Source organism: Callorhinus ursinus, unplaced genomic scaffold (assembly GCF_003265705.2).
Source record: "Callorhinus ursinus isolate GAN/ISIS: 27379988/994484 unplaced genomic scaffold, GSC_fseal_2.0 scaffold13, whole genome shotgun sequence".
Taxonomy (NCBI): domain Eukaryota; kingdom Metazoa; phylum Chordata; class Mammalia; order Carnivora; family Otariidae; genus Callorhinus; species Callorhinus ursinus.
This window is the reverse complement of record NW_027397075.1, coordinates 14,521,764-14,540,092: the sequence shown is the minus strand read 5'-3', so window position 1 is coordinate 14,540,092 and position 18,329 is coordinate 14,521,764. Positions and strand designations below refer to the sequence as shown.

Sequence of the window (18,329 nt, the reverse complement as noted above, 5' to 3'; positions counted from 1 at the left end):
GGCATGCCTACTACCGAAAGGTTGCCAGACCTGTCAATCCTGACTCCACATCCCCATTGGTCAGCTCTCAGCCGTCGGAGAGAGGGCCCGTGTGCCCATTGGACGCGGGGCGAGGCAGGGACTGACACGGAAGTGAGCCATTTCCGGTTCATCGTCGGCACCGGAAGTGCGTGCACTTTACGTGAGATGTGATTGGCTGAGTGGAGCACCGGTGGGCCTATCAGAACGGCTAGGGGGAGAGCGCTGCGAGGGGCGAGGGGCTGGGGCAGAGGACGGAGGCTGTGCCGCGCCGCGGGAGGAATGGAGGTGGCGGCGGGTGAGTCCGCTGGGCCGGCCGGAACGGGAGGGGCCGGTCCGCAGCTGCTGGTCGCAGCCCCCGGTGTTCAGGGCAGCTGTCGTGGGCGCCCATAGGGCGCACGCAGGGTGCTTGGAGGGGGCCAGCCGCGTCTTGCTGCGCCCGGAGGCCTTGGTTCGGTGGCCTGGTGGCGGCCGAGCTGTGGTTGGAGCGGGGGTCCCAGGAAGGGGAGCCAGAGCGCCACGTATTGTTGATTCTTCGTGGAAGTGTTGTTCCAGCATGGTGCGAGCGGGTGCAAGCAGGTGTGGCGTGCTGCTCCGGGGCTGCCGCCGGCCTCGGTGACCAGGACCCGCCGGGAGCCAGGCCCCGTGCCCCTCTCAGCTCCTCCCCGCGAGGCGTTGGAGGCGGGGACCTTTGCACCTCCCTTTGAGAGGAGGGTCTGGAGGAGGGCCAGGGCATCCTTTGTGGAGCCCCCCCCAAGGACCGGGGTTTGCGGGGAGGGTGGTGGGGAGAGAAGCTTGTTGGAGGTTGGGCAGGAGTGCGGACGGTGAGGTCAGAGGGTACTGAGGCAAGAACGTTAGGGTCTTGCAGTGGGACTGAGGGTTGTGTGGGTGCAGATGGCAACCCCTGGGAGAGGCAGGAGTTGGGATGGTAGTTCTTCAGTGACATGTTAGGCTCATTGGAAGGAAGAGTCGGGGCAGAATGGCCCCTGGCCAATAGAGAGCCACAGTTGTTGGGCCCGGGGCTGAACGACCATCCCGTGGCTGCCCTTGTGTGCTTGGGGTTCAAGGCATGGTCTGAGCCAGAGAGGTGGGTATGCGCCCATGCGTCCCTAGAGCTGTAAGCGTCTCTCCTGAAAACCGGAAGCCAGGGCTGCCTTGAGTGCTTCTGACCCCAGGAGAGCAGTTGGGCACCCAGGGATCAGACCTAGATCCTAGGAATCGGGGTAGGGACCGCCCCAGCACAGATGCACCTCACGCCTGTCATGACGGCCCTGTTTCCCCCTGGAATCAGCTGGGAGCCTGCAGCCCCTCTCAGTTCCTATCGCCCTGGTGTGTGTGTGAGCTCACAGGTGCGTGCACACGTGCTCCCAGCAGAGAGGGGCGATTTGAGATAGCGCCTTCAGGGAAGCGACGGGTCTGGTCTGGGGCCTGCCCTCTGGAAGACCGCCCAACTGGGGGTGTTTGCTTCCATCAGGGCAAAGGGGCAGGTCTCAGAATTTGGGACGTGGGAGGTGCTTGTGACCCTTCTGACTGAGCCTCCAGAAGCATCTGGTGCGAAGGGGATTCTCTGCCCTCTTCTCCTTCTGACCAGAGCCTGGAAACCTGGCAGGTGTCCGGCACATCATCCTTGTCCTCTCAGGAAAGGGGGGGGTCGGGAAAAGCACCATCTCCACGGAGCTGGCCTTGGCCCTGCGCCATGCAGGCAAGAAGGTGAGCACCCCCAGCCTTGCCCCTGCACGGACCGACCCTCTGCTCCTGCCCCTCGTGGACGTCCTGCCTCCTTGCAGGTGGGGATCCTCGACGTGGACCTGTGTGGCCCCAGCATCCCCCGCATGCTTCGGGCACAGGGCAGGGCCGTGCACCAGTGTGACAGTGGCTGGGTCCCCGTCTTTGTGGACCAGGAGCAGAGCATCTCCCTCATGTCTGTGGGCTTCCTGCTGGAGAGCCCGGATGAGGCTGTGGTGTGGAGGGGCCCTAAGAAGAACGGTAACGATGGGTGGGGGACGGCACGGTCAGCCCTCTCGCGCCTCCCAGCTGCCGCCACAGTGCTCAATAAAAAGTCAATTAGAAAGTCCCATGGGAGCTGCGGGCTCTCCTCCCCAGGGTTCTTGGGTAAAGCTGGAGACCCCAACAGCCAGCTATTTCCAAAACAGTCCTGCTGCTCACCTGAGCGGTCAGGCCTGCGTGGGAGTTGAGAGCAGGAGGAACCCCATCCATGTCCCTGAGCGGGAAGGGTTCTGCTCAGACCTGAGGCCACCCAGCATGGGGGTGGAGTGCTGAGCCTGGGCGCTGGGCCCTCTGCACCCATAGGCCCCACCAAGCCCCGTAATGGGCGGTGGGAGGGGCAGGCGGCAGGCTCCGCGCAGGGGCTGTGTGCGGGACATGCTGACGCGGCCTGCCGCTGCAGGTCACCGGCTCTCCTGCTGCCGAAGCTGGAGGTGAGCCTGAGTCCAAGCACGGACACCCCAGGAGGGTCACAGCTCCTGGCTCAGGCCTGAGCAGAAGTCTCAGGGGGCAAGGGTGGCCCCACAGCCGGGAAGAGAGGGGTGCTTGTGGGGGCCTGCGCTGTTGGGTGGACCTGGGACGGGCAGAGGCCCCTCTGCTGGAGGCGAGGGGCTCGGTGAGACCCCAGTGAGCCCCCTGGGTCCTTGCAGCGCTGATAAAGCAGTTCGTGTCTGACGTGGCCTGGGGACAGCTGGACTACCTGGTTGTGGACACCCCACCAGGGACCTCTGACGAGCATATGGCCGCCGTGGAGGCGCTGCGCCCCTACAGCCCACTGGGGGCCCTCGTGGTCACCACGCCCCAGGTACCGCAGGACCACCTTTACGTTGCCCGGCTGTCCTCAACCTCACCTGGGACCCAGCACTGCTCTCGGCTCTTTACGCCTTCAGTGGTGCGTTTTGAAGTTACCCACTGACCCGCTGTCCTCTGTTCCCTGGTCTCAGGCAGTGTCTGTGGGGGACGTGAGGCGGGAGCTGACCTTCTGTAGGAAGACAGGGCTGCAAGTGGTTGGGGTCGTGGAGAACATGAGTGGTTTCGTCTGCCCACACTGCGCAGTGAGTCCTGGGGACTTGGCGGGTGGTCACCAGCCCTTGCGGGACGCGGGGCAGAAACTCAGGCATGCTGTGGGGGGCGAGGACACCCCTGGACCTGCCCCTGGCGTGTGTGAGAGGTTCCTTACGGGGGGCCGCATGTCTGTGTTCTAGGAGTGCACCAACGTCTTCTCCCGGGGAGGCGGGGAGGCGCTGGCCAGACTCGCCGGAGTCCCCTTCCTGGGTGAGCGCAGCAGGGCCGCCGCTTGGCCTCTGCTCTGGGGCTCTGAGTTCCCCACGCCCAGTGGGCATGAAAGATGGCAGCGGGCAGCTGGGCTTGAGCGGGCGCCCGCGGGAGCCAGAGGCTGGCCTGGGAGCTCTGTGCGGGGTGGGGCTGGGAAGCTGGCCCCTCGCCCTCCGCTGCCCTCACAGCCCCTCTCCTGCTGTCTCCCTTCGCAGGCTCTGTGCCTCTGGATCCTGAGCTCACGAGGAGCCTGGAGGAAGGTCGAGACTTCATCAGGGACTTCCCTAAGAGTCCTGCCTTCCCCGCGCTCTCCTCCATAGCCCAGAAGGTTCTGAGCAAGGCGCCTGCTCGGCTCTCCTAACCAAGGCGGCCCCCCTCTCGCGTCTCCTGGCCCCGTGCACACAGGCCTAAACAGGGGCTGTGGCTGTGCAGGCGTCTCCCTGCCCCTGGAGCCACGCCGAGAGTGGGCGGTTCTGCCCAGTGGGCCGGTGGCAGTCCCAGGGGAAGGTGTGGGGTCCCGGCGGCTGAACTCTCAGGTGACGGCACATCCGCTCTTGTCACAGTGCTCACGTGCCCCCGACCCATGGCCGGGCTGCACCTGGCAGCCCAGGCTCCATGTGAGGCACGAAGCCTGCGTGTCTGGAAAATCCCTGGGGCGTCTGCCGTCCTTAGGGCCGCCCTGAGCAAAGCTGGTGACAGCGGGGAGCATCTTGTGAAGTGTCAGACTTGTTAACATCAGAAGAACCCACAATTAAACGTCCCCCTGCTGCAGCTACAGGTCTGATGCTTTCAGAGTGTGGCGCCCTGGTCCCGCCTGCGCCTTAGCATGCTGGTACACTCCACGGCAGCCAGCCCTGCCCCCTGATGCCCGGCCCGCAGGCCCCTGCAGACGTCTGGGTCAGGTTTGGGGACAGACTGGAGAAATGCATGTTCTGGGGGGAGGCTCAGCCCGGCGCAGGTTACTGCCCATGTCCGATCGCCCGCCACACCCTCCACGCCACGGAGCCGGGGCAGAGCTGGGAGTGAGGTGCAGGCGCCCCAGGGAGAACAGGAGGGAAAGTGGGACAGGGCACTGCACGGTGCTCTTCCCAAGGGAAGAGGTTGGGGTGTCAGCAGAAGAGACAGGGTGGCCCCCAGGGCAGGGGTGACGGGTCCAGGTATGCCGTGAACAAGAGGGCAGGGGCAGGGCTGCTGGGGTGGGAGGGGGGTGTGGGCCGGGGGCCGGGGATTGAGAACCCACATCCACACTGGCCCCGAGCAGTGGCCGCCCCGGCTCTGCCCAGCTTCCCAGGACCAGGGCGTCCAAGGACGCTGCCGGAGAGGACAGCTGAGGTGCTGGGGCTCTGGACAATGGCAGGGGGTGCCGCTACCCGTCAGGTGCAGGTGGGCATCCCGGGAGGGACGTGGGCTGGGGGCACGGGCCCAGCTTTCCTTCCCCCCAAAGCTACACTGCTGTGGTCACATGCGTGTGTCAGATGGCTTTTAATGAGGGGCTGCTGGGGGGGCCAGGGCCTGTGTGGTGGCAGTGCCCATGCCAGCAGGACCCCACGGCTGTACCGTGTCCCCCCACTAGGGGGACGCCATTGTGACCCCGGGGCGGCATCGGGCCAGGCCGCACCTCGGTCAGCAGTGAGCAAAGTGGGCCTCGGCAACGTCACGCAGGTCAAGGCCCGAGACGCCCGGGGGGCTGGCGCAGGTGATGTTGTTGTAGGTGTACGGGGGCGGCTGGCCGTCGTCCCCCTCCGGCGCGGCCTGCATGAAGCGTGGCACGACGTTGGGCTGCTGCAGGGCTAGTGCCCTCAGGGCCCGCAGGGGGCAGCCGCAGTGCCAGGGGTTGCCCTCGAGCCACAGGCGCTCCAGGCCGGGGGCCTGCGGCGTGAAGGTCCGCAGGGAGTTGTTCCTGAGGCTCAGGTAGCGCAGCTGGGGCAGGTCGGCCTCGGGCAGGGCCTCCAGGCGGTTGTGCGAGACGTCCAACCAGAAGACGCGCCTCAGGGGCCGCAGGGAGTCTGCCGACAGCGCCGCCAACCGGTTGCTGGAGAGGAGCAGGTACTCCAGCTTGCTGAGGCCCTGGAAGACCTGGCCGGGCAGGTGCGTGAGCTGGTTGGCCGTGAGGTCCAGCTCCAGCAGCTCCGCCAGCCCCCCCAGGCCCTGCTCCTCCACGGCCACGATGCCATTGTCCTTGAGGAAGAGGCGGCGCAGCCCCGAGAGGCCCGCGAAGGCGTGCGGCCGGATGCGGCCCAGGCAGCTGCGCTCCAGGTGCAGGCTGTGCAGCCGGCCCAGGCCGTGGAACACCTGCTCCGGGAGCGTCCGCAGGCAGTTGCCGGAGAGGTTCATGACCGCCACACTGAGGAGGCCGAGGAAGGCACCTGCCTCCATCTCCCGGATCTGGTTGTCGTTGAGCGTGAGCACCTCCAGCTGGCCCAGGCCTTCGAAGGCCTTGTCAGGCAGCTGCCGGATGCGGTTGTGGCCGAGCTGCAGCTCCTCCAAGAAGTGCAGGTCTTTGAAGGTGCGCGGCCGCAGACCGGCGATGGCGTTGTGTGAGAGGCGCAGGACGTGCAGGCCCAGCAGGCCGGGGAAGGTGTCCTCCAGGAGGCCGCCCACGCGGTTGTGCGACAGGTCCAGCCAGCGCAGCGCCTTCATGCCCAGGAAGGCCCCAGGGGCCACGGCGGTGATGAGGTTGTGGTCCAGGTAGAGCTTCTGGAGCTTGGGCAGCTTGACGAACACGTTGGCCTTGACGCTCCGCAGGGCGTTCCTGCTTAGGTCCAGCTCGCGGAGCTCGGCCAGGCCGCAGAAGAGCGGGGGCTGCAGGTAGGCCAGCTTGTTGCCCGCCAGCACCAGCTCGCGCAAGTTGGCCAGGCCTTGGAAGGCAGCGTCGGGGAGCACGGCGAGGCTGTTCCAGCCGAGGTTGAGGTCCCAGAGGCCGGCCAGACCCTGGAAGAGGCCCTCGTCCACCCGGCCAAGTAGATTGTTGCTGAGGCCGAGGGAGGCGAGGCCCGGCGTGTGCAGGAAGGTGCGGGCCGCTAGGCCCCGCAGCTGATTCCGCTCCAGGTGCAGGTGCCGGAGCTGCTGCAGGCCGAGCAGCGCCTGAGGCTCCAGGCTGGCCAGCCCGCTACCCTGCAGGTTGAGGAAGGCGAGGCCGGAGAGGTTGTGGAAGGCGGCCGCAGGGACGGAGGACAGGTTGTTGCCGTCCAGCCACAGGGCCCTGGCACCGTCCGGGATGCCGTCGGGCAGCCGCGTGAGGTTCCGGGAGCTGCAGAAGACGCTGAGCTCGTCGACGTAGTCGTCGTGGCCGCAGGTGCAGACGACCGGGCACTGCAGGCTCTCGGAGGCCCCCGGGGCCCCGGGCTCTGCTCCCTCCAGGCCACAGGGGCCCAGCGCTGCCCAGCAGACCAGCAGCACGGCCAGGGCCGGGCCTCCTGCAGGGAGAGGGGCCAGAGGGTGTGAGCCCCGGGGCTAGGGCACAGCCCGCACATGCGTGGAACTCGTGGGGCTCGCCCCGGGCCGCAGCACGTGACCGGAAGAGGCGGTGCCACTGAGGGCCCGGAGGAAGGGGGGAGCTCAGACCTGCGCTCTGTCCCCGCCGGAGTCGGAAGCAGAGACGGGCAGGACAATCGGGACGTCGTCCGTCTCAGAACCGACTGCCCTTTCCACCCTGCAGGCCAGGCCCGCCGGGGTCGTGATGTCTGGTCTGGAGAGAACGGAGGGTAGGGGCGCCTGGCCATTCGGCCGTGAGGCCATCTGCGTCCCTAGCGTGGACACGAGTGGGGCCCTGCCGCCAGGTGGGCCTGGGGAAGGCCTGAGTAGGTATGTGCTCCCTGCCCTTGAGGGCTGGCCAGTGAGCGGGTGCACACCACCCCGGTTAGGCTCCCAGACTGGGGGGCCCTCACCCACGTGCTCCCTGGTGTGTGGGTCCCATGTCCAGGAACGTAGCCCGGCTCTGGGGCAGGGAGAGGAGCAGCACGCCTGCCTGAGGGCAGACAGGGACTCCACACCCTCAACTCACCAGGGGTCAGGGGTGTTTCGGGACAAAGGGCACTGGGCCCCACACCAACACCCCAAAACCTGCATCACGCCCTGGGCTGCCCACCGAATTGGGGCCCGTCCCTGCCCTCGGAGGGCTCAGGGTGTCTGGGTGAGGCCAGAGACAGTGCTAGAGGATGCGCCCCCCACCCCCACCGCCCGGATGGGGCTGGGCCCCGAGGGGGATGGGGTGACAGGGTCCTGGCCCATGAGGGGCTGAGGAAAGCAGCCCAGCCCAGGGAAGGGTCTCTGGAGTGGGGTGTGAGCAGACTCGCACTCTTGCCGGGCGTCCCGACCTGGGCCCTGGGACCAGACAGGAGGTGGGCAGAGGGAGTGGAGGAGCCTGAGGGCGCATCCCTTGGCCGGCAGCAGCAACACTCGGCTGTTGGCCCACTCCGAACTGAGCCCTCCCTGGGGCTGCCCCTGGCCTCGTGGGCTTAGGGGCACAGGGTTAGCTGCCCCCAGAGTGAGGGGCTGGGGCCCTGGGGGCACCTCACCTCTAATCGGGGCCATCCCGCGTGCAGAAAGGCCACAGGCGGGCCGCAAGCTGAGTGCGTCTGCTGGGGCCGGCTGCTCGTGCCCTCTGATTCCCCCACTGCTGGGGCAGCCAGCACCCTGTCGCTGGCCAGCCCAGCCCAGCCCCACTGGCCCGGATTCCATTAACCCTCTCGTGCCCGGCACCCAGCATCAGCCCCAAATGCCCAGGATGCAGACGGTGCAGGGGAGAGGCTGGGGGGCCGTGTTCACCCCAAAGCCACCTTCAGGTTTGGCTGGCCCCCGGCCCCTGGGTGGGGGCCCTTCTGATAGCTGTGGGGGACCTCCCACTCAGCAGACGGCCATGTGGGAGTTAAGTGGGAGATGGGACTGGCACGCTGACCACCCCCCTCCTTCCCCCTGCCCATTTCCTAACAACCTGGGTGGGGTCCTCATTAGGACTCCGTGGGGCCCCGCCCAGCCTTGGCTTCTGGGACCTCAGGATCAGCTGGTGTCTGACCACTCCTCCTCCCCCCAATCTCTTCTAGGAACACCCAGCAGGGCCCCCGGCCCCCTCGTGTTTGCTTTCCCTAGCACTGCCCTCCCAGAAAGAGTGGAGGGAGGCCTGGCCTTGGGGGCCAGGTCTTGTGGCCACAGGACCAGCCTCCACCTGCTCTGGAACCCAGGCTGTCCTCCAGAGCTCCTGGGGGGCCATGACCAGCCCGTTCTGCACAGGATGACCACCCAGTGCCTGGCCTGAGGTCAGCCCCAGGTCAGGCGGAGAAGAAGGTTGACAGCCAGCATGGCCCCTGGCTGCTCGAGCAAAGGGATCCTGGCCGCACCCTCGTCCACCCGCCCTGGGCGCGGCTGGCACAGCCAGGGGAGGGGTCCTCCATAGGGGCAGGGAGGCAGAGCTGGAGGGCTGCACTGTGCGTGGCCAGCCCCGGGAAGAGGTGATTCGAGCAGTAGGGCAGAGGCGGGTGGACAAGGGCGCGGCCGGGCTCCCCTTGAGAAGAGGAGCAGGGCTGGTGGAGGTTCAGGAGACTCTCCAGTGTACTTCTTGGCCAGGCAGAGGCAGTGCGGCAGGGATGGCTGGGGGGCAGCTGCGGCGCCCCTCTCCATTCCCCCCACCCCCGCCTCGCCCCTGCCTGGCCCACAGCTCCTGGTGCCAGGGGTGGGGGCGGCTTTATCTGTCCCTTTATTGAGCTTTGATTGATTTCCAGGTCGGTTCTCAGCCTCTGTTCTGAGAAATTATAGATCTGCTAGAGAAAGTACACGCCCAGAAATTGACACGGTAAACATGCGTTTACAGAGCACAAAGTGCCGACTCAGCACGTTCTGTGAGCCCTCAGCAGGCTGGGAAGGGAGGGTGTGCAGCGGGAGGGGACAGGGCTCTTTCTGTAAACCCCAGCTGGGCCTGCGTGGCCAAAGCCCTCCATAGGACTTGGCCGCTGGGGTGGGTGCTCGCCGCAGCAACACCCGCACTCAGCCCCCGCCACTCAGGGAGTCAGCCACCTGAAGGTCTCCCCAAGGCGTCTGGTATCATTTGCTTCCAATCATCAGGTGTATGGGGACCCACACAAGCACTGGGTCTGGCTGCTCGTGTGACGTGTGATTCAGGCAGCTCGTACACAGCTGTCCCCGCATCCTTGCTCGCGCCTCGGGACGCACTTACCCACCTACTGCCCGTGGACACTGCTGCGAGCTTATGGGTCCTTGGTGGACTTGCTGGGATCCAGGTGCGGGTCTTCTTGGCAGGTGAGGTCGAGCCTTCCCAAGTAGTTAGCAGGTCACCACATCCTAGGGCCGAGGGGTGTCCTGCACGCCCCACCACCACCCTGTCTGTTCTCAAGGCCCAAAGGTGAGTGGACGGTGGCTTTCATTCCGTTGGTCTTCTCAGACACCAGCGGGACCACAGCCCCTCAGGCTTATCAGCCGGGGGGGAGGGGGTGCAAGTCCTTCACCAGGCGTACGTGGGCAGCGTATCCTTCTTCCCCGAGCGTGCCTTTCCGCTCTCTTCATCACTTCTGGCAAGAGTTCGTTTTGATGTGGTTTCCCGAGATGTTCTGTGCTGAGCTGGACTTCTCAGTCTTGGTGGTTTCACGGCCACTATGGCACGTGGACTTGAACATAATGCTCTTGAAGCATCTCGGGAACACGTCGGGTCCCCTGCCCACAAGCCTGGAGGTGGGGGAACATTTGAGTCCCTCGCGGAGCACAGCATCCTGTGTGCAGGGCCCAGTGCATGCCCTCTGAGGCCGTGCGAGCAGCTCGCCACTGTCTGAACCGAAACCAGAGCCTATGGGAGTGTGGGTTGTGCTGAAGTTTGTGCAGGATGGACACCACGCCCCTGCACGTGGTGCACAGCCTCCTCCTCAGATCTTCCCTGGCGTCGCTTGGCATTTCTATACACCTCTCTTACGATCTCGCACACGGTGTCTACATTTTTTCTTGGATGGCTGTTAACTTTTTGAGACTGTTCCTTCCGGTCTGCCTCTTGCACTTTCTGCCTGTCCAGGCTGAGAACTCCTGAAGGGCGCTGACAAGTGAGATGCCCCCACTGACAGTCCTCCCCTACAACAGCCTTACTGGGACCAGGTACACAGTCCCCCAAGCTCCAGCCTCGGGGGGCTCGTGTGTCTCCTCGTGACCAGCAGGCGGGCTTTCTGCGCTCGCCCACACAGCAGCCTGGAGTCCTTCACGCCGAGCTGTGGCTGAACAGCAGTCCGTGGCAGGGATGGGCTGCCGCTGGATCCATTCACCCACTGAGCTGACAGACGTCTGGATTGTTCCATTCGGGGGCTGCTGGGACGTTGTTGCCAGCATTTATCTATGACTCTTGGTATGGATGTGTTTCGTGCTTCCTGGGTAGATTCTTACAAGTGGAGTTGGTAGCTCACATGGTATTTAGGTATAACTTTTACAGATTTTAAGTCATCTCTGCACCCAACGTGGGGCTCAAACTCACGACCCCAAGATCCAGAGCCACACGCTCCACTGACTGAGCCTGCCGGGCACCCCTTAGGTCTAACTTTTTAAAAACTTTTGTAAAATACAAGCGTTCCAGTGGTTGCACATCCTGCCCAGCATTGGGTGTGCTGAGTTTTACACGCCCAGCTGTGCTAAGTCTGTGTCTGACAACTAACGCTCAGCACCGTTTCCCAGGGTTCTCAGCTCTGTCGTCCTGGGTGCGCGCTCTAAGTCTTGCTCACTTTTGTTTTCTGAGTTCCAAGACTTTATGGATTACAAGTTATCAGGTATAATATTTGCAAATACTTTTCCCAGTCTGTGGCTTATCCATATTTTAAAAAATGGGACACCTAGATGGCTCAGTCAGTTAAGCGTCAGACTCTTGATCTCAGCTCAGGTCTCCATCTCTGGGGTCCTGAGTTCAAGCCCCGCATTGGGCTCCATTCTGGGTGTAGAGCCTACTTTAAGAGGAAAAAAAAACATACTCTCTCTTAAAATGCAAAAGTTTATCTTGACTAAGTTCAACTAACTTTTTTTTCTGGTTCATGCTTTCCGTGTGCCTCACACTGGATCACAAAAATCTTTTAATCAAGGGATACAGAGCACTTTTCCGTTTACTTAGATCTTCTTTATAAATCTTGCACTGTTTTTGATAAACTAATTTCTAAGTATCTTATTAGTTTGGTGCTACCGTGAATGGAACCACCTTAATTTTATTTCCAGTTGTTATTAGCATGTAGAAATGGAATAGAATTTTTTTTTACTAATTTTGTATCCCAGGATCTGGCTAAATAAATTGATCAGTCCTGGGTTTGTATGTGTATCTGGATCCCTAGGATTAGCTCCTTATGGGGTCATCTTGTCTATGAATAAGGACATTTTTCCTTTTTCCTTTCTGACCTGCATTCTACTGTGGTTTTTTTTTGTGGTTTCTTTGGCCTTACTGCACATCCAGTCACACGCCGAGTACACGGGCAAGTGCAGACATGCCTCGCCTCGTTCCCGGTTTTAGAGGTGAGTGTTCAGTCGGTCACCATGCATTTGGACCCTGTGACAGAATAATGTTCTCAGAGGGACAGTCGTCCTCACCCCTACAGTCACGACCGTTTTCAGCCACACAGCAAAAGGGAGTAGAGGTTGCTAATCGGCTGGCCTAGACAGTGGGACTAACGTGGATTTTCAAGGTGGACCCAGTGTCGTTACAAAGGTCCCTAACAGTGGAAGAGGGAGCTCCAGGGGCAGATGGGAGACCATGGGAGGCTTCCACCCATAGCTGCTGATGTTGGAATATATGGGAAGGACATCAGGAGCCAAGGAATGAGGGCACCTCTGGCAAGAGGACTGGGCAGGGAAGCAGGCTCTCCGGGGCCTCCAGGAGGAAGCAGCCCGGCAGGCACTTTGAGTCCGGAGCGGCTGGGGTCTGACTTACGGCCTCGAGCACCAGGTCTGTCGCCACCAGATGCTCTGCTGTTGAGACCTTCACACGTGTGTCTTTTATCCTGAGGCCCAGGAAGCTGCCTTCTGTTCGTGGTTGGACACTTCTTATGGGTGTGTTTGCGTTTGTCCAGTGTTTTGCTACTTCCATTGAGCTGATCCTGTGGATTTTGTCCTTTACTCCATGAGGATGGGCTATGATATTCGTTGATGGTTGCATGTCTGGCCGACTGACATTCCTGGGGTAAATATTTGGTTGTGGTACATGATGTTGCCGTACTTGGGTTACGGCTCTTTTGTTGAGAATTTGACATCTCACGGTTCACAAGGGACACTGATCTCTAGTCTCCTTCGTGACATCTGTGGCTTTGGTGTCGGGACGCTCACCTCACAGGTGGGGTGGGGAAGCTGTGTTTTTTCCGAGTTTGTGAGTGAGTCGTGTCATGGACAGAATGCTCAGTGGAGCTGCTGGGCTCTTCCTCTGCATGAAAACTTCAGATCTCGTATCAGTTCGATTTCTTGCTACAGTCTATTCTGATTTACTGTTTCCCTCTGAGTCCATTTACGTGATTTGTGCCTTTCTAGGAACTGGCCAGGGTTGTTTTCCTAGCATTCCCTGAGAGTCCTGATGCTTAGTGCTGTGGGGGTAGGGGTAGCGCCGTCCCCCTTCCCGCGTGATTTTGGTGATGTGTGTGTTCTTTGTTGGTCAGTCTAACTGTGGGTTTGTCAACTTCGTGATCTTTTCAAAGAACTAACTTTTGGGTTTTCTGTTTTCTATTTTGCTGATTTTCCTTTTTCTTCTACTTCATGTTTTGTTTGCTCTTTTCTCTAGTTTCTTAAGATACAGGCCTTTCGGGCGCCTGGGTGGCTCAGTCGTTAAGCGTCTGCCTTCGGCTCAGGTCATGATCGCAGGGTCCTGGGATCGAGTCCCACCATCGGGCTCCCTGCTCCGCAGGAAGCCTGCTTCTCCCTCTCCCACTCCCCTGCTCTCGCTGTGTCTCTGTCAAATAAATAAATAAAATCTTTAAAAAAAAAAAAAAGATACAGGCCTTCCTCCTTTCTGTGCAGATGCGTGAGGCTCTGGGGTTTGCTGTGTCCCACAAACATTGGTGTGCTTTCAACTTTCACTCCTCCTGACCCACATGCTGTTCTTTCCGGAGGCAGGGGCGTCCAGACTTCATTCTGCCGCAGGGAAATAATTCTCCTGGAGTTAGTGAACATACTTCATTGTTTTGTCTTTTAAAATTTATGATGACTAGTTGTGTGGCTTACGCTGTGGTCTGTGCTGAAGAATGCCACACAGGTGGGCTTTCTGAACACAGGTGGTTCTGTGGGGGGAGCGTGCACTCTGCGCCTCCTGCGTCCTTGATGATGGGTCATCTAGGCTGTCTACCTTTTCAGGAGAATTTAAACCTCTGTTTCTTAGGGCGCCTGGGTGGCTCAATCGGTTAAGCATGAGATTCTTGGTTTCGGCTCAGGTCATGATCTCAGGGTCACAAGACTGAGCCCCACGTTGGGCTTCACATTCGGGGAGAGGGGGATTTTGCTTGAGATTCTCTCCCTCTGCGCCCCTTGCCCGGCTTGCTCATGTGCTCTCTTTTTAATTTTTTTAATTTAAAAAAAATCTCTAATTTTTGTTATGTTACCTATTTTCCTTTCAATTTCTGAATTACTGTAAGTGTTACTTACAGGGTCAAGTGTAAAGCAGTATTTTTCTTCCCCAGTGACTGTCCGGCCATCCCTGCCCACCCCCCCCACAGACTAGACATGAGGCATTCATTGCTTCAACAGAAGCTTAAGTCGGGTTCCAACTTATGAATATTAGCTGACAAATGAGAAACCTCTCTGGGCCAGGGAAGGAAAAGATGCCGTGGCCTGTCTCCTCTCCCCCCACACACACCCACCTGGCCACAGTGGGACCCCACATGGGCTTGACCCCCACCTCTGCTAAGGGCTGACCTTCACAGAGTCCTGGGTTCACATAGGTGCAGCCCCTACACCAGACTCTGTCCTAGACCCACCAAGATCCAATTCTTCACAGGCCTCTCTGCTGCTCCAACTCAGATGAGCGTCCATAGAAGTAGGTGAACTAGGAGAAACCTTTTACGGTTTTACTGACCAATTAATGATGAAAAGTGTGGGGTTACTAGGGGCGTGGGGGTGCTCAATGCCCCTGAACTGTACACTTGGGTCACTACTGTGACCCTCACCTAATAAAACATTTTTAAGATTGGTAAAGCCTGAGTGATTTCCTAGCTGCAGAGAAGTGTGCCACATGGGACCAGCATGTGACCCTGGGCTGCGTCCAAGGACAGACAGACCCCCCCCCCCCGGAAAACAGGTCACAGAGTCCTAGAGAAATACTTCCAGGGGCACCTGCGTGGCTCGGCCGTTTAGTGTCTGCCGTCAGCTCAGGTCATGATCCCAGGGTCCTGGGATCGAGCCCCGCATCGGGCTCCCTGCTCAGCGGGGAGACTGCTGCTCCCTCTCCCACTCCCCCTGCTTGTGTTCCCTCTCTCATGGTCTCTGTCAAAAAAGATAAAAATCTTAAATAAATAAATACTTCCAAATAAAACCCCTCTGAGGGCCGCAGGGGCCTTGGGTCGGGAGTTAGGAGCAAGGGCGGCAAACTCCCAGGCTCTGTGCTCGTACCCTACGGGAAGTCAGTCCACAGCAGGGAGGACATGATGGACAGAAACCAAGGAAGTCCCCTCAGCCACGCTCAGTGCTCCACGCCGGACGCTACGGGTGAGCTTCGAGCTTCACCTTCTTGCTCAGAAAGACGACCGCCCCGAGAAGCTGAGAAGGTAGGAGCCACAGCAAGACATCAGGGAGTGGGAGGGCACCCCGGACCCTTCTGAAAAAAGAGGGGCGCCTGGCCAGTCAGTCAGCGGAGCATGTGGTCAGACCTCAGGGTTGGGGGTTTGAGCCCCATGGTGGGTGTGGCGATGACTTAAGATCTTTAAAAAAAAAAAAAAAATACTGGAAAGAAAGACACCTCCCCAAGTGGCTGAAGAACAAAAGAAATAACAGCCCTGTAACTGTTGAAAACACCAGGCTCATACTAGAATTTACCTTTTTCAGACTCGCAAGGAGCAAACACTTCAGTCCCTTTATGGTCTACCAACAGCAGATGGGCTTCTGCAAGAAGGCGTCCACGCCCAGCCGGCCAGCAGCGGGAGCCCCGAGGAGACGGCATGTCGAGAACATAACTGTGCAGAGTCCACCAAAGGAGACTATGTGGAGACTATGTGAGGAGACCCAGCTCCCATTTGGGGTGACTTCTGGCCAAACTTCTGTCCCGTACACCTGCCCCTCCTCCTGGCACCTCTCCGGCACCCACCATCCTGACCTCACTGCCCAGGGAGCGCCTCCTGCCTGCAGGACTCCCCTGCATGCTGGCGACCCCCTAGGGTATATTTCCAGCCTCGACCTACCCTGGCGTTCCTCTGCCCACCGCCCCACACCTCGGGGTGCTTCACAGGCAACTCGACCTACACTTGCCCAAACCCAGCCCCATGGGCCTTCTGTGGGCCCCTTTCTGTCTCCCTGCAACACTGCACTCACAGCTCAGATCCCAGCTAGGGCAGAGGCTAGGGCCTCCCACTCAGCTCACTAGGAACCCCTTTGCCTCTCCGGCAGCCCTGCCACGGCCCTCGGAGAAATGCTGGTAGAAGCACCCTCTGCCTGCTCGCACACGTCTTCAGGTGGATGCCAAGGTGCTCCCATGTTCCATCCGCTGCTCCCCACACATCCCCTCACGGCTCAGCAAAAGCCCTGCCCCAGGGCCTTGGCACTTGCTTTTCTCTCCAGATACCTGCAAGGCTGGCTCCTTCGAGCCTTCAGTTGCTCACGGCACCACCTCAACAAGGCCCGTCCAGCCCCTACACTTCTGCTCCTTGCCTGACTTTCTCCAGTGCTTCCTCCATCCAGGCAGAAGCTCCACAAGGGCAGAGGCTTTGGTCTGTTCACACTGAACCCCCCCCCCCCCCAGAGCAGCTCGGCCTCGGCCACAGCAGCTGCACTCAGGGGAAACGGTCAGTGAGGTTGGGGACGAAGGCCGTGGTCCCGCTTGCCTCACCTCAACACGGGAGACCCAGGGAACCAAAGTCCCAGCAGCGGGACCATAGAAGGTTCATGAAGGACATGGGGCTCAGGCGGGAATGAGCAGGTTTCCGGGAGCCAAGCTGACTGCACTGCTCTACGTTCCTGACCCTGGAGTGATTTAAAAAGACACCATTTAGCTTTGACCCAGCAGCGTCAAAGGACCAAGTACCAGGCACTGGATGTTCCGAGAGCTGGCCCCTGGGGAGAGAGCACCCAGTGGGAAGTTCATCCGCTGTCCGGTGGTCTGTCTGCCCTCTCCCTGGTTCGGGCAGGGAGCCTTGGAGCCCTTGGAACTCCCCACAGGATGGGGTGGGGACTGTCGTTCCCAGGAGCTGCTGCCACACTGGGGTCGACACAAGGGGGATGGTCACACCATGCACATGGCCAGCGATCCCAGGGACGATGCAATGACACCCCACTGCACGTCAGCGCTGGCTCAGATGGGCCAGGAGGGTGATGCACAGCGTTCCAGAGAGCGCGCGGCTCAGCGCTTTGGGCCCCCCAGACCTCACCCTGGGGCCCTGCTTTGTACCCTTTATAGTCAAACTATAAAATCCCAACGGCAGTGCGTCTCAGCATTCTAGGAGCTGTCCCATGAGTGACTGAGCAAGAGGGGTCAATGGGACCGTCTGCTGTTGCAGCCAGACAGGCCGCCACCACAGCCCACACTGGCCGTGTGGACTCCCCCGCAGGGACCAGTGCTGTCAGACGCCAGGGCGGTCTTGCTGGGGACCGAGCCCTCCAGCTGCAGGGCCGCGCAGACGGGGGCACTCAGCATCAGTGTTGGGTTTTAGTCAACACAGAGAGCAACAGAGACCTAATGCTGGACAAGCGGCAAGTTCATAACTTGAAACTTGCATCACAAGAAGTCCAGAAATCCAGTGCATCACAGTATCATTCCTGTCCTGACCCCAGCCATAAACATCTAATATTTATACATAAGGGCAAACGGCCAAGACTCTCCTGAAGAACAAAGTTGGGCTGGGTCCCTTCCTGGAAATGAAGAATTATCCTATAGCTATAGTAACATGGACTGTGGGGCCACAGGACAGGCCTGCTCCCCTGGGTGCTTGCCCCCCGGGGCTGGCAGTCCACACCACCAGGAGGGACAGAGGAGTGGGCACCCACCGGGGGGGGGGGGGGGGGCAGAGTGCTGGCCACCAGCATCTACAGCACTTTCACGGGAACCCCAGACCAGGGGGTCAGAAGCAAGCACCAGACTCCCGGATGGACTAATGGGAAGGCAGCAGAGGAGGGAAAGGTGAACACGTATCGTGCCCTTGACCAGAGGAAGGATTTCTTCAACAAGACGCCGGAGTACGAAGCCAGCAGCCACCTGGGGAATGACTGCCGACACGTGCGGCGGGAAACAAAGGCCCCGTGTGACCAGTGAGAGCAAAGCCCGGGAGAAAAGTGGGGGCCCCCCAGGCGAAGCAGCGGTCCAGGGGAGGAAACCCGAGTGGGCAGCATGCGTGTGGAACGGGATCCAGCCTCCCCGGGGAGGCAGCGGGCCACCCCACGGCGGGTTGCACATGGGTGTGGTGGACATGGGCCAGAACGTTCTCCTGAGTCAAAATGCCTGCTCTCCATGGCCCGCATGCAGCGCCCGCACGAGAGCGTTTCGGAGCCTCACATCGCAAACCCAAGACCTTAGCCACATGTCTGGCTCCAGAGCCCATGGGGGCGGCCTGGCAGGACCCCCTCACCAAGGACAACACATACAAAGGACAACAGCTAATATTCGGGGCTCTTGGCCCATAGAGGCTGGGTGATGGTGCGTGTTTTTCTCTGTGTTCCATATATTTCATAAATATTTTGTCTACTGTTTGTCATTTCCATGTGCAGTTGGGAGCACAGGGACCGCAGGGGCTGCTATCAGGAGACGGGGAACACACGCACCAGGGGACACCAGCAGGGCCCTACAGGCCCCTACACGAAGCACTCCGGGGACACGGGCCCGCCGCCACAGGTCTGCCCCGATGCGCACACTCTCTGGCGCGGACGGGTGCAGCCTGGCAGCACCATGA

General features: G+C 60.6%; 2 protein-coding genes and 1 long non-coding RNA gene across 4 annotated transcripts; 2 read left to right on the top strand and 1 right to left on the bottom strand.

The window, feature by feature from the left end:
• The first annotated feature begins 182 nt into the window (after positions 1 to 182).
• Positions 183 to 4,074, top strand: NUBP2 (NUBP iron-sulfur cluster assembly factor 2, cytosolic). Of its 2 annotated transcripts, XM_025877086.2 has the most exons (7): positions 183 to 316; positions 1,610 to 1,728; positions 1,806 to 2,004; positions 2,673 to 2,827; positions 2,967 to 3,077; positions 3,228 to 3,297; positions 3,513 to 4,074. In XM_025877086.2, the coding sequence occupies exons 1-7, from the start codon at positions 301 to 303 to the stop codon at positions 3,656 to 3,658; spliced, it is 816 nt and encodes a 271-aa protein (XP_025732871.1). In that variant the 5' UTR covers positions 183 to 300; the 3' UTR covers positions 3,659 to 4,074. The 2 variants fall into 2 exon arrangements, with proteins under 2 accessions (XP_025732871.1, XP_073755823.1); XM_073899722.1 differs by lacking the exon at positions 3,228 to 3,297.
• Positions 4,075 to 4,764: 690 nt separating this feature from the next.
• Positions 4,765 to 9,712, bottom strand: IGFALS (insulin like growth factor binding protein acid labile subunit). The gene is made up of 2 exons (XM_073899715.1): positions 7,815 to 9,712; positions 4,765 to 6,713 (listed from the first exon to the last, which is right to left on the bottom strand). Exons 1-2 carry the CDS (start codon positions 7,975 to 7,977, stop codon positions 4,921 to 4,923), a joined length of 1,956 nt encoding a protein of 651 aa, XP_073755816.1. The 5' UTR covers positions 7,978 to 9,712; the 3' UTR covers positions 4,765 to 4,920.
• Positions 9,713 to 10,690: 978 nt separating this feature from the next.
• Positions 10,691 to 18,134, top strand: LOC112828214 (uncharacterized). Its single transcript, XR_003209437.2, has 2 exons — positions 10,691 to 11,775; positions 12,206 to 18,134. It is a non-coding gene; the product is annotated as an uncharacterized lncRNA (long non-coding RNA).
• Positions 18,135 to 18,329: the final 195 nt, after the last annotated feature.

Coding starts and splice junctions, on each gene's coding strand:
- NUBP2 (XM_025877086.2), top strand. Junction 2,005..2,672: donor GAGGGGCCCTAAGAAGAACG/GTAACGATGGGT, acceptor GGGTCCTTGCAG/CGCTGATAAAGCAGTTCGTG. Junction 3,078..3,227: donor TCGTCTGCCCACACTGCGCA/GTGAGTCCTGGG, acceptor TCTGTGTTCTAG/GAGTGCACCAACGTCTTCTC.
- IGFALS (XM_073899715.1), bottom strand. CDS start 7,977: ATGGAATCCGGGCCAGTGGGGCTGGGCTGGGCTGGCCAGCGACAGGGT. Junction 6,714..7,814: donor CGGGATGGCCCCGATTAGAG/GTGAGGTGCCCC, acceptor CTCTCCCTGCAG/GAGGCCCGGCCCTGGCCGTG.